The sequence below is a fragment of the Rhineura floridana genome, chromosome 1 (genome assembly GCF_030035675.1).
Source record: "Rhineura floridana isolate rRhiFlo1 chromosome 1, rRhiFlo1.hap2, whole genome shotgun sequence".
Classification (NCBI taxonomy): domain Eukaryota; kingdom Metazoa; phylum Chordata; class Lepidosauria; order Squamata; family Rhineuridae; genus Rhineura; species Rhineura floridana.
The window spans coordinates 58874985-58889211 of NC_084480.1; the positions used below are offsets into that span (position 1 = coordinate 58874985).

Below are 14227 nucleotides of genomic sequence, written 5' to 3' on the forward strand. Positions count from 1 at the left end.
TCCTATCAGTTTTAAAAGAGATTTGTTATGCAGCATGGAGGACCGAGTCATACAAGTCCAAATCTCTCTTGGGCACATGAAAGGAGTTATGTGGTTCTTTGGATCCAAGACAAAATAAATTATAATTAATAATAAAGCTCAAAAGGAGGATGTCTTATATGCCAAATAAAAACAAGCAAATGTATTTTATGCTCCCTTTAGCTTTGAGCCAAAGGGTAAAAAGAAATCTTGGATGACATGTATCCTTCTAGTTAAATGGAACTAGCTATACTTAGGCTGCAATCCTAAACACACTTACAAGGGAGTAAGCTTACTTCTGAGTAAACATGCATAGAATTGCATGTTTCAAGTGAAATCAAAGTGGTTTGGAGGAGATTCCACTTTGGTAAAGTAATTGTACAGTTGAGGCAAGAAAGCCAAGCCTGATCTTTTTACTTCTAGACATAGAGGGCTTCTTCACACAATGGGTTGGATCCCAGCTTGCTGTTCAGTGGACAGCAGGGCTCCTCCTGTTTGCAGAAGTGAGCCAGCTCCCACTCTGTATACAGTAGGGTCCCACTCATACGGCGGGTTACATTCTGGACCCCTGCTGAAAAGCAAAAACTGCTGAAAAGCGGAGCTCATTGAATAGAATGGTGTGCGACACCCGAAAACCACCATAAAAGTGGAACAAGCGCTGTATGAGTGGGGCTTTAGTCTAATTGCTTCTCCTGTGCATGTAAAGATGATATCAGGTGGGTAATTAGCTCCACCTAGTGGTTGAAGGCAAAAGAGTACTGCTGACGTTTTACTGTAGATCCGTTCCTGGTCTGTGCCTGCTCCGTGCTCAGTTTTCTCTTTTGCCTTCACCGAAAGTGGTTGGATCCTCTCTGACTCCGTGGTTCAGGCTTGTATTGTTTTATTATTTAGGTCTTCTGTGTTGGTTCATTGTTGTTCTTTCCCTCAGTGTGTCTTATTCCTATCCCTTCTGTGAAAAGTTAAAAAAAAAAGGTTCCTTGTGTCCTTCCCTGCAAACCTTCCTCCGTGGTGAGGAGCAGCCAGCCCCTCCCCGCAGCTCCTGCAGCCGTCGGCCTCTTCAGGCTCCCTCTCCAGCTGAATTCACTGACGTTCCTCCTCACTCAGCAAGCCACAGCGTCGGCAGCTTCAACCTCAGAGGCGGCCTTCCCCAGGGCTCGATACCCAGGCCTACGCCTAGATTTTTCACGCTCCTTTACGAGCGGCTTTCGTTTTCCCCGCTCTATAGCGGTGGGAGGGGGCAGACGCACAGAAGCAGTAGAGAGGACGGCAGCGGCCGCTGCTAAACTTCGAGCGTCGCCAGGCCGTTTACCAAGACAACACTGTCAGTCACCAACAGCGAGAGCCTTTCATTTATTAACCCTATAAGTCCCACAGTGTGTGCCCGCGATGGGGAAAGCCACACACAAAACGAAACACCTCTCAAAGGGGTTGAAACCGCTCCCCCGCACATCAACAACAGGCGCAGTATCAGAACCCCTTCCCACCCTGGGATTGGGGCAGTCTCATTCTTCGGGGGATCATTCTGAAATAGCAGTGGCCCGCCCCTCTACCGTCAGGCACAAGGTGGCTGAGGCTCAGGTTCTGGCGGGCAGGGTGGCTGCAGAGGGCAGGATGTCTGTCCCATATAAGGGAACCTGTAGAGACAGTCAAGCTCCTGTCCACCATACAAGGGACCAGAGAGACCTGGAACCCCTGTCTGATGAGGAAGGCGGCCAGTCCCACCCTCCCTTGGACGCTATTTTTTCTACTGCCTCCTCTCCCGAGGCCTTTACTGGGTTTTTGGATGAACCAATCCCTGTCCAACAGGTTCAAGCAGCTGAAGGGCACAGGGTCTGCCCATCTCACACTCAGGCTCGCCCTGTCCAGTTACATCTGTCAGCACATTCAATTCAACAACTGAAAGAGCAGCTTAGGGATGCCCTCTTAATGGATCTGGCTAGAGACTTGTCTTCTCAAGCTACATCGGGCTCACAGCCCTCACAGTGTCCACCTACAGATCACTTGAGGGCAAATCCACGCCCTTCCCCTAGCCGCTCATCTCCAGATCCCTATGTGGCATCTCAAGGCAGACACCTGCAGCTCCCTGAGCAGGAGCCTATAGACACAGAAAATGACTTGATTGTCTTGGATGAAGAGGAATGGAGTGGGGAGTCAGAATCTGAGGAGATTCTATCTACTAGGATATTCCAAGAGGCTCATTTCCTTCCTCTGCTGTGCAAGGTGATGGAAGCCCTTTCCCTCACCTCTGCAGAGGATCCTCCTACTCCATCCACCTCGAGAGTGTCAGCAGTATGTCCAGATCCAAAGCCTAGGTCTAGAATGTTGAAGCTTCCTTCTCTTCTCCCGAAGGTGCTCAAATCAGAATTCGACATTCCTTTGCAATTCAAAAATTCGGTTTCCGTAGCCAACAAATATTATACACTGGAACAACCGATCATGGATCAGTTGAAGGTCCCGCTCATAGACGCGCCTATAGTCAATCTCCTGAATCCATCATTGAATCCGAAAGACTCAGATGCGCACCTTAAGGATACCACTGAGTGCAAGATGGACCAGGGGCTTAGAAGAGTGCACGAGGTTAGTGCACTATCAATCAGGGCAGCAGCAGCCTCCTCGGTATTTGCTCGAGCTTCCCTTCTTTGGCTGGAAGACCTGCTGGATAACCCACAGCAAGACCCAGCCCGAATGCGCAAATCTCTGCTGAAGGTCTCTCGGGTGGTTACCTTCATGGCAGATGTGTCTATGGATGCCATGCAGTTTGCAGCAAGGTCGCTGATGGCAGGGATCTTCACGTGAAGGACCCTTTGGCTTCGACATTGGGAGGCAGACCCTGCAGCTCGTTCGAACCTTGCCTCAGAACCCTACATAGGAGGCAAATTATTTGGGGACACCGCCCTCGCGAATGTCTTGGAAACTAAGGAAAAGAAAAAGTCCATGCCATCCACCAGAAAAAGGGATGACGGAAGAGCCTTTCGTCAGTCATTCCATCCATATCACTTGTCGCAGTCCTTTCGGGGCTCACATTCCTTTGGAAGACAGAAGGACGCCTGCTCCAGCTGTCCCTTCTGGAACAGACAGCGCAGCCAGCTTAAGTCCTAACAACACCTTTCAGGTCGATCCGGCTTTGCATCCCAGTCACGTGGAAACAGAAGTCAGTTGTGACTCCTCCGCCTCGCCGGTGGGAGGCCGTCTCCAACATTTTGCTCACCGATGGAAGGACTTATCCTCCGATCAGTGGGTCCTATGCACTCTTCGATATGGCCTTCGCCTGGAATTTTCTTCCACCACCCCCGGCGAGATTCATTCCATCCCCTCTATCAGCGAATCCACACAAGAGGGGCAAAGTTTTGTGGTCAGTTTCCCATCTTCTACGCATGGCAGCCATCGAGAAGGTCCCACCAGGACAGAGATTCCTGGGAAATTACTCTCTGTTCTTCACCGTCAAGAAAAAAGACGGTTCGTCCAGGCCTGTGTTAGACCTCAAGGGTCTAAATTGCTTCATAAAATACCGCAAATTTCATATGGACACCTTAGTTTCAATCAAGGAAGCGCTGAGGATAGGGGACTTCCTCTCCTCTATTGACCTGAAGGAGGCCTACCTTCACATACCAATCTTTCCCCCTCACAGAAGGTACCTTCGCTTCGTGGTGGGACAAGACCATTATTAATTCAGGGCTATGCCCTTTGGCCTGTCGTCTGCTCCCAGGGCATTCACAAAGATCGTGGTTGCCCTGGTGGCACACCTCAGGACACTGGGGATTCATATCTTTCCTTATCTGGATGATTTTCTGATCCGCTCACCATTGTTACACAAGGCATGGGAGGACCTTCATGTCACCCTGACCTGTCTTAAAGGACCATGGCTTCCTGATCAACGAGGCCAAGAGCCATCTCTTTCCGTCCAGCCGCATTACACATTTGGGAGTGACGATAGACTCACAACATGGCCTCATTACTTTTCCCAAGACAGGATCAGCAAGATTCGCAAAGTAGCATTGGATGTCCTATCCTCCCCCTCACCGGATCTGATGGAGTTGGCAGCGCTTCTTGGTTTGATGGTATCCACGTTCCAAACAATGCCTTGGGCACGTCATCATTCCCGCACACTTCAGTGGGCGCTCCTGCCCTTCCAAAATGACATAGCGTCCAGACACCACTGCAGGATAACTCTGTTGCCACAGGTTCGGCAGTCACTGTTCTGGTGGACCCACGAGTCCAACCTGGCGAGAGGCGTTCCTTTCCAGGATCCACTGCACACCCTGATAACATCAGATGCCAGCCTATCAGGATGGGGAGCCATATGCGACGGGCAGGTGATTCAAGGCATGTGGTTGCCTCAGGAATCCACACTGCCGATCAACCTGCTCGAACTACGTGCAGTTCGTCTGGCCCTCAGACACTTCGCGAGCACCAGACGGTTAGGAGCAGTGCTTATCAGAACAGACGTGTCGGCCAAATCTTATTTAACCGTCAGGGGGGCACACGCTCCCTCCTTCTTCAGAAGGAAGCCTTTCTCCTCTTCCAGTGGGCGGAGAACAATGTCGACTCGATAGCAGCAGAATATCTCAAGGGGGAGGACAACAGCCAAGCGGACTGGCTCAGTCGGGAGAAGCTGCTTCAAGGAGAATGGAGTCTTCACCCAGAGGCCTTTCATCAGATAGTGGAACGTTTTGGCCACATTCAGGTGGACCTGTTTGCCACCAGTCACAATCGGCAGGTGAAGAGGTTCTTCTCCTGGTATGTGACACCAGGCGCGGAGGGGATAGATGCTTTAACTTCGCGGTGGCCTCCGGGCAGACTATATGCCTTTCCTCCGATTCCAGTTAACATAAGAACATAAGAAGAGCCTGCTGGATCAGGCCAGTGGCCCATCTAGTCCAGCATCCTGTTCTCACAGTGGCCAACCAGGTGCCTGGGGGAAGCCCGCAAGTAGGACCCGAGTGCAAGAACACTCTCCCCTCCTGAGGCTTCCGGCAACTGGTTTTCAGAAGCATGCTGCCTCTGACTAGGGTGGCATAGCACAGCCATCATGGCTAGTAGCCATTGATAGCCCTGTCCTCCATGAATTTGTCTAATCTTCTTTTAAAGCCATCCAAGCTGGTGGCCATTACTGCATCTTGTAGGAGCAAATTCCATAGTTTAACTATGCGCTGAGTAAAGAAGTACTTCCTTTTGTCTGTCCTGAATCTTCCAACATTCAGCTTCTTTGAATGTCCACGAGTTCTAGTATTATGAGAGAGGGAGAAGAACTTTTCTCTATCCACTTTCTCAATGCCATGCATAATTTTATACACTTCTATCATGTCTCCTCTGACCCGCCTTTTCTCTAAACTAAAAAGCCCCAAATGCTGCAACCTTTCCTCGTAAGGGAGTCGCTCCATCCCCTTGATCATTCTGGTTGCCCTCTTCTGAACCTTTTCCAACTCTAGAATATCCTTTTTGAGATGAGGCGACCAGAACTGTACACAGTATTCCAAATGTGGCCGCACCATAGATTTATACAACGGCATTATGATATCGGCTGTTTTATTTTCAATACCTTTCCTAATTATCGCTAGCATGGAATTTGCCTTTTTCACAGCTGCCGCACACTGGGTCGACATTTTCATCGTGCTGTCCACTACAACCCTGAGGTCTCTCTCCTGGTTGGTCACCGCCAGTTCAGACCCCATGAGCGTATATGTGAAATTCAGATTTTTTGCTCCAATATGCATAATTTTACACTTGTTTATATTGAATTGCATTTGCCATTTCTCTGCCCATTCACTCAGTTTGGAGAGGTCTTTTTGGAGCTCTTCGCAATCCCTTTTTGTTTTAACAACCCTGAACAATTTAGTGTCGTCAGCAAACTTGGCCACTTCACTGCTCACTCCTAATTCTAGGTCATTAATGAACAAGTTGAAAAGTACAGGTCCCAATACCGATCCTTGAGGGACTCCACTTTCTACAGCCCTCCATTGGGAGAACTGTCCGTTTATTCCTACTCTCTGCTTTCTGCTTCTTAACCAATTCCTTATCCACAAGAGGACCTCTCCTCTTATTCCATGACTGCTAAGCTTCCTCAGAAGCCTTTGGTGAGGTACCTTGTCAAATGCTTTTTGAAAGTCTAAGTACACTATGTCCACTGGATCACCTCTATCTATATGCTTGTTGACACTCTCAAAGAATTCTAATAGGTTACTGAGACAGGACTTTCCCTTGCAGAAGCCATGCTGGCTCTGCTTCAGCAAGGCTTGTTCTTCTATGTGCTTAGTTAATCTAGCTTTAATCATACTTTCTACCAGTTTTCCAGGGACAGAAGTTAAGCTAACTGGCCTGTAATTTCCGGGATCCCCTCTGGATCCCTTTTTGAAGATTGGTGTTACATTTGCCACTTTCCAGTCCTCAGGCACGGAGGAGGACCCAAGGGACAAGTTACATATTTTAGTTAGCAGATCAACAATTTCACATTTGAGTTCTTTGAGAACTCTCAGGTGGATGCCATCCGGGCCCGGTGATTTGTCAGTTTTTATATTGTCCATTAAGCTTAGAACTTCCTCTCTCGTTACCACTATTTGTCTCAGTTCCTCAGAATCCCTTCCTGCAAATGTTAGTTCAGGTTCAGGGATCTGCCCTATATCTTCCACTGTGAAGACAGATGCAAAGAATTCATTTAGCTTCTCTGCAATCTCCTTATCGTTCTTTAGTACACCTTTGACTCCCTTATCATCCAAGGGTCCAATTGTCTCCCTAGATGGTCTCCTGCTTTGAATGTATTTATAGAAATTTTTGTTGTTGGTTTTTATGTTCTTAGCAATGTGCTCCTCAAATTCTTTTTTAGCATCCCTTATTGTCTTCTTGCATTTCTTTTGCCAGAGTTTGTGTTCATTTTTATTTTCTTCATTCGGACAAGACTTCCATTTTCTGAAGGAAGACTTTTTGCCTCTAAGAGCTTCCTTGACTTTGTTCGTTAACCATGCTGGCATCTTCTTGGCCCTGGCGGTACCTTTTCTGATCTGCGGTATGCACTCCAGTTGAGCTTCTAATATAGTGTTTTTAAACAACTTCCAAGCATTTTCGAGTGATGTGACCCTCTGGACTTTGTTTTTCAGCTTTCTTTTTACCAATCCCCTCATTTTTGTGAAGTTTCCTCTTTTGAAGTCAAATGTGACCGTGTTGGATTTTCTTGGCAATTGGCCATTTACATGTATGTTTAATTTAATAGCACTGTGGTCACTGCTCCCAATCGGTTCAACAACACTTACATCTCGCACCAGGTCCCGGTCCCCACTGAGGATTAAGTCCAGGGTTGCCGTCCCTCTGGTCGGTTCCATGACCAACTGATCTAGGGAATAGTCATTTAGAATATCTAGAAACTTTGCTTCTTTGTCATGACTGGAACACATATGCAGCCAGTCTATGTCCGGGTAGTTGAAGTCACCCATTACTACCACATTTCCTAGTTTGGATGCTTCCTCAATTTCATATCTCACCTCAAGGTCTCCCTGAGCATTTTGATCAGGGGGATGATAGATCGTTCCCAGTATTAAGTCCCTCCTGGGGCACGGTATCACCACCCACAACGATTCTGTGGAGGAGTCTGCCTCTTTTGGGGTTTCCAGCTTGCTGGATTGAATGCCTTCTTTCACGTATAGAGCGACTCTGCCACCAATACGTCCTTCCCTGTCCTTCCGATATAGTTTATATCCAGGGATAACCGTATCCCACTGGTTTTCTCCATTCCACCAGGTCTCCGTTATGCTCACTATATCAATGCTCTCCTCTAAGACCAAGCACTCCAGTTCTCCCATCTTGGTTTGGAGGCTCCTAGCATTAGCGTACAGGCACTTGTAAGCAGTGTCTCTCTTCAAGTGTCTTTGGCACTTGTGGTTAGGCCTGTGGTAATTTTGCTCTTCTGAATTTATATCCTGTGCCCCTGCTCTCACAATGCCTACTTCTAGGCCTACCCTTTTTAAAATTTCATCATTTCTTTGGTTTTTATCCCAGGGGGGAGGTTATTCCGAACCGGACCTTTCTCAGCTCCTGTCGGGTTTCCCCGCTCAGTCAGTTTAAAAGGTGCTCTGACACCTTTTTAATTTTAAGTGCCAGCAGTCTGGTTCCATTCTGGTTCAAGTGGAGCCCGTCCCTTTTGTACGGGCCCGGCTTGTCCCAAAATGTTCCCCAGTGCCTAACAAATCCGAACCCTTCCACCCGACACCATCGTCTCATCCACGCATTGAGACTGCAAAGCTGGGCCTGTCTGGCTGGTCCTGCACGTGGAACTGGTAGCATTTCAGAGAAAGCCACCTTGGAGGTCCTGGCTTTCAGCATCCTACCTAGCAACCTAAATTTTGCTTCCAGGACCTCACGGCTGCATTTCCCCATGTCGTTGGTGCCAACATGCACCACGACCACTGACTCCTTCCCAGCACTGTCTACCAAACTATCTAAACGACAGGCGATATCCGCAACCTTCGCACAAGGCAGGCAAAACACCTTGTGGTCTACACGCCCATCACACACCCCACTGTCTATGTTCCTAATGATCGAATCACCCACTACAAGGATCCCTACACCCCCTGGAGATATATCCTCGGCACAAGAGGATAGCTGCTCATCCCCCAAGGAATGGGTCCCTTCTAAGGGATCGTTTCCCTCTTCCTCAGCTGGATGCTCTCCTTCCCCGAGACCATCGTTGTCCATGACAGTTATTCCCAGGGTGATCAAAAAACCTTGTGCCAAGAGATCAGCGGTTCTGTTGGTGGCTCCATGGTGGCCAAGGAGACCTTGGTTTCCAGACCTCCTCGACCTGTCAGTGGAACCACCATGGAAGATTCCAGTGCGAAGGGACCTACTATCTCATGGACAGCTCCGGCACCCGGACCCAGAGTGGTGGGTGCTTCATGTATGGAACTTGAACGGAAGAGACTCTTGAAAAAACGCATCTCTCCCCAAGTATTGGAAACCATGATGGCTTCTAGACGCCCATCCACACTCAGAATATATGAAAGCACATGGAAGGCCTTCTCATCCTGGTCACGGAATTCTTCCTCGGAAAGCGGGGGTCAACCAGATGTTGTCTTTTCTGCAAGACGGCTTATCTTTGGGTCTCAGACCTAACACCCTGAGGCGCCAAGTTTCAGCCTTATCAGCAATTCTCTCCAGATCCCTGGATAATCCAATCGGGTCTCACCCTTTCGTCAAATGTTTCCTCAGGGGAGCAACGATAACAGCGCCACCTATGGTACACCGCTACCCACTTGGGATCTACATAAAGTTTTGTCAGCCCTTCAAAGACCTCCATTTGAACCTCTGAGTCGGGTTTCCCTCCGTCTTCTGTCCTTCAAGGTCTTGTTTCTGGTGGCCATTACTTCGGCCCGTAGAGTGTCTGAATTGAATGCCCTGTCTGTCCATAAAATTTTTTGTATATTTCATAAGGATAGAGTAGTCCTACGTACTGTCCCTTCCTTTCGTCCCAAAGTGTTGTCTACCTCCCATTGCCAACAAGAGCTGGCCTTTCTTTACTTTAAAGTAAACCATCATGGCGGCAGGAGTAACAGCTACGGGCGAGGGAGCTCCGCAACAAACAGCTTTTATGCGGTAATTTCTCCCTTGTTGGAGGTTACGATGCATTGGAAAATACGGGGTAGCCTCCCCCCCCTTATGTCACCACCCTCGGACCCGACCTGGATGCCAGCTATCAGAAATACGATGTAAGACTTTCACCTACGCTGGGCTGCCGCCGCCGCCGCCGTTTCATGGTTGCCGGATCGGAGCTGGGGATGAGCTGCGGCCCTTCGGTGAGCCTGGGGCTGCGGCTTCTATTCGGGAGACAGCGTTGTTTGCCTCGGCAGTTTTTCAGTTGGCTGCTGGGGTTGGGGCGCGCCCCTGCGGCCTCCGTTGTCCTGCCGTGCTGGCCTTGCTCTTTTCGCCTTGTGTCGGCCACGTTTTGCCTCTCATCGCCTTTGCTTTTGGCTTCTCGGGGAGAACTTTCCTGTTGGTCGTGTCTTTGTGGGGTCTGTTTGTGCCGCCTCTCGCTGTTTGCTACACTGGATGCTGAGAGTGAGAGGAGATGCCGCTTTCGGTTTCGCAAATGACGCACCTTGTGGATTATACGGGCCAGAAGCTTTATTGAATTTTACTGTAGTAACCTTTACCTGTTGTTTTAGTTTTATTGCTGTTTTGATGTTGTGATACTTATATATTATGACTTTGTACATCGCTCAGAGTGGCTAGGTTTCCAGCCAGATGGGCGATAAATAAATCGCAGAAATAAATAAATAAATAAATATTGCCATCCTTCTGTCTGAATCCTGTCCACCCTTTAGAGAAAGCCTGGCACTCTCTTGACGTGAGAAGAGCCCTTGAAGTTTATATTTCCAAGACAAAGCCAATTCGGAAAACAGATAATTTGTTTGTCTCCTTTCACCCTACATCCCTAGGGAATAAGGTGACCACGTCCATGTTAGCCAGGTGGATCAAGGCATGCATATCATTGGCATATGCCTCTCTAAGATTAGCCCATCCTACCGGAATAGTAGCTCACTCTACCAGGGCAGCGGCCACATCAGCGGCCTTTTCCCATAATGCCCCTCTAGCGGAGATTTGTAGAGCAGCCACATGGTCCACTCCCAATATGTTCATTAAACATTATAAAATAGACTCCTATGCTTCAGCTGAGGCAGCCTTCAGGAGGAGGGTGCTACAGCACGTCCTCACGGATCAATAGTAGCCACAGCCCAGCGGTATTCCCACCCTACATGGGTCAGCTTTGGTATGTCCCACCTGATATCATCTTTACATGCACAGGAGAAGAGACATTTGGTCTTACCGTGAAATCGGTCTTCTCTGTGCATGTCAAAGATGATATCAGGGCCACTCCCTATGAGGGCTGGGCTGCCTTTACAAGCACTATTAGACCTTGAGCGGAGAGTGTATGAGTACTGTTGTCTTGTCTTATTTGTGGTGTTTATTGGCCTTATTCGTATGGGCTTTTCATCGAAAACTGAGCACGGAGCAGGCGCAGACCAGGAACGGATCTACAGTAAAACGTCAGCAGTACTCTTTTGCCTTCAACCACGTGGAGCTAATTACCCACCTGATATCATCTTTGACATGCACAGAGAAGACCGATTTCACGGTAAGACCAAATGTCTCATCTAATTGAGACCGCCGGATTAGCGAAGCTCCGTAAAGTGAACCTCTGTAAAGCGGGGCCCTACTGTATTAGATGCTCCCACAGGCAGAATGTGATTTGCACTGATTTCCTTTCCCCTTGCAGCTCCCATGCTACCTCCCATGATGTTCTGGAGGATCCCCTGATTTTCCAGAGCAGATTTTCAGGTACACAGGGACCTGCAAGGTAGAAGGGGGGAATAGGCAAGAATTGCTTTCCCCCTCTCCCCTGTTTCACCTGTGGGAACATCCCATTCACAGAGTTCTGCTCTGCACAGTTATGGATCTAAACCCTTATATTTTAATCGTATGCCTAAGAGTTTTAAGGATGCTCCTACAAATGTAATGGACTAATGAAGAATATGCAGAGTAAAATTCATTGACTGAAATTCAAATACTTCTAGATCTTAAATCTTATCCATCCCAGCAATTTATCTTATTACATCCCTGTGCTATGTCAAGGTGTTTTAAGGAAACAGTCATTGCTTGTGCATGAATAAATTCAAGCACTGAGAATTCTCATAATGTATCTGTGACTCTCCAGGAAAAGGTAAACTCTGAGAAAATATCTGAAAAGCAAGAGAGATGAAGGGCTTCCCTGGAGTTGTGAGCAAATTTTGAAATGGGTCTAAATTAAGTATATGCTAGATCACTGTTCTTCAGCCTTGCTTCCCCAGATGTTGGTCTACAGCTTCCATCAACCCCAGCCAGCTCAGGCAATGGCCAAGGATAATATGAATTGTAGTCCAACAATATCTGGGAACCCAAGGTTGAAGACCATGTGGTAGATTAAGGTTTTTGTTTGTTTAACAGTTCTGTAGCTACTTTATAATTTGGCCTATTACCAAATAATAATTTTAGTATAACTCCTGCCTTTCTTTTGTTAAAACAGGTTTCATCTTGGCTATTTTTTCACATCTCTTCTGTACCAGGTCTTCAATATTTGCAGCTAAACTTCTTACTCATATTATGGTTGCCTGCCTGGGTACTCAGGTAGGAACATATTGAATATAAGATTGCTGAAAGCTCACATTGTCCTGAGCTTCTGCTTCCTGTTCCCAGATATGTTGATTCTAATTGCTATTATTTGTATTCAGTTGTGAGGGAAATGCACCCTATGTATGGCTAAAGGCATCCTCTTCTTTTTAATTCCTTCCAGATGGGGCTTAATACTGTAAACTAGTCATTCAGATATTGCAAACAGGTGATGGGATGCCAGATTCCCCTCCTCCCCCAGAAAGGGTAAATCTAGATTAAATGGGCTGTCATTTTGATGCCAGTGTTGTCATGTGGATGTTGCAAAAAAATTGCATGATTGGGAGCATCCATCCCACAATAAACACTCACTGGGAAACACCATTTCCTTGTATGAAGCTCTGCTCTGGTACTGAAAACTTATTTTGGACCTCAGTTTTAGCTCTGAGTAGATGTCCAAAAATTAATGAATAATGCAAAACAAATTTGGCACCACAGATTCTTACTACAGTATTATTTACTGTCATTTTTGTTGTTCAGATGAATTATTTGGTATATTTCCATCAAATTGTAACAGTTAAATTAGCCATATGTGAAGGACATAACTTCAAAAAGTTGATATACACATGGTTCCTCTGTTACGTTGGCATGAGTCTGAAATAACTTTTCTAGTTTATTCTGAAACGTTTTGTATTTATATGTATTGAATTGCAAATTGAAATGATGTAACAAGTAGCATTTATATATAAAGATGATCAGATATAATAATATGGTGGTAAAATCCTTTATGCATAGAGTAAGACGATGGCATAGTTTAGAATAAAAACTGTTTTGTCAAAGGATCAAGTGGAAATGAAAGAAATAAGTTCAAAGTGCTAGAAATAATTGGCATAATAAAATAAGCTTGCAAAGCCACAGAAATAAGCCAGATATGCATTTGCACGGAACAGGAAGCTCTCTGGGAGTGAAAAACGGAAGCGATGCAAGGAATAAAAGATAGGGCCTGGATGAATATGACAGTTCCACATGATCTCATAAAGAAGCCCATGCAAACCTGAAAAGGCATCTGAGTTGTTCATTTAGTATCTCTTATTCCCTCTGGCCATGAAGTTTAGCATTGCTGAATAAGTACCAATAATGAAGGCAGGCAGCGTGTGGGCTCTTATAGCCAAGAGCTAGTAGTAACTTGCATCCACAGCTCCTTATCTCATCCTTTTAATTTCACTGCCACTAATAACCTCTTGTACATTAATATAAGAGCTGAGAAATGGAAGACTTTATTCCTTGTCATCTGAAGTATCACTGATGAAAAGCATACCTAACCTGTTTTCTAAATAGAAATATACTGTATATGATAAGAAGTTTGGTGTGCTCTCTTGACACTCTGTCATGTATTCTTCCAAGCATCCTCTATGAAATGTGCTTTAACTGGCTGGCACCTGAAAAAGAGAGAAGACATTGCTGCTGTCTCTCTGCTCCACTAGGTTTCACATGTTATCTTTCTTTGCACATGCATGGTGTAGCTGTGACCTCCACTGAAATTATTGTGATGTCGTAGGCAGATGTTTCATCATTTTCATTTTTGTTTTTGTTTGTTTAAAACAGCAATATTTGTGTAGTTCAATACCAGTAAATGAAATCTAAAGAAAACAAGGAATGCTTCTGTGTTACTGAAACTAACAGCATTTAGTTCTTAACTATAATTCCCACAGATTCATTTGGGATTTAGCCCCATTGAAAGTGGGTGTTACTTGGCCTCCAGGAAGGTACTTAAGGTGAGATTAGGCTCATACACCCTCCATACCTTGTTATCAAGAAACCCTCTGTGCACACTGACTGCAAAGGGGAGTAGTGCTGCATATGGCTCTAACCCTTAGGTCACTTATAGGTACCATGTGGCCCTCCAGATGCTCCTGGACTATAACTCCCATGATCCTTGGACACTGGCCATGTTAGCTAGGGATGATGAGATTCTGGAGAGTCATGAGAACCTCATCCTTGTGTAGATATTTCTGCAACAACCCTACTTACAAGCTTACAATGGCTGGGGGTTGCTAGGAGGACATTCACAGCTCTCAGA

At 46.5% G+C, this 14227-nt stretch overlaps 1 protein-coding gene across 14 annotated transcripts in view; it reads left to right on the forward strand.

Moving 5' to 3' along the window:
* ADGRV1 (adhesion G protein-coupled receptor V1) overlaps nt 1-14227 on the forward strand; it is a 432032-nt gene that overhangs the window by 217418 nt on the left and 200387 nt on the right. For all 14 annotated transcript variants that reach the window (XM_061622198.1, XM_061622202.1, XM_061622203.1 and 11 more), the window contains one exon: nt 12065-12165. In XM_061622198.1, coding sequence (XP_061478182.1) covers nt 12065-12165 — 101 coding nt within the window. The remainder of the gene's footprint in view (nt 1-12064; nt 12166-14227) is intronic.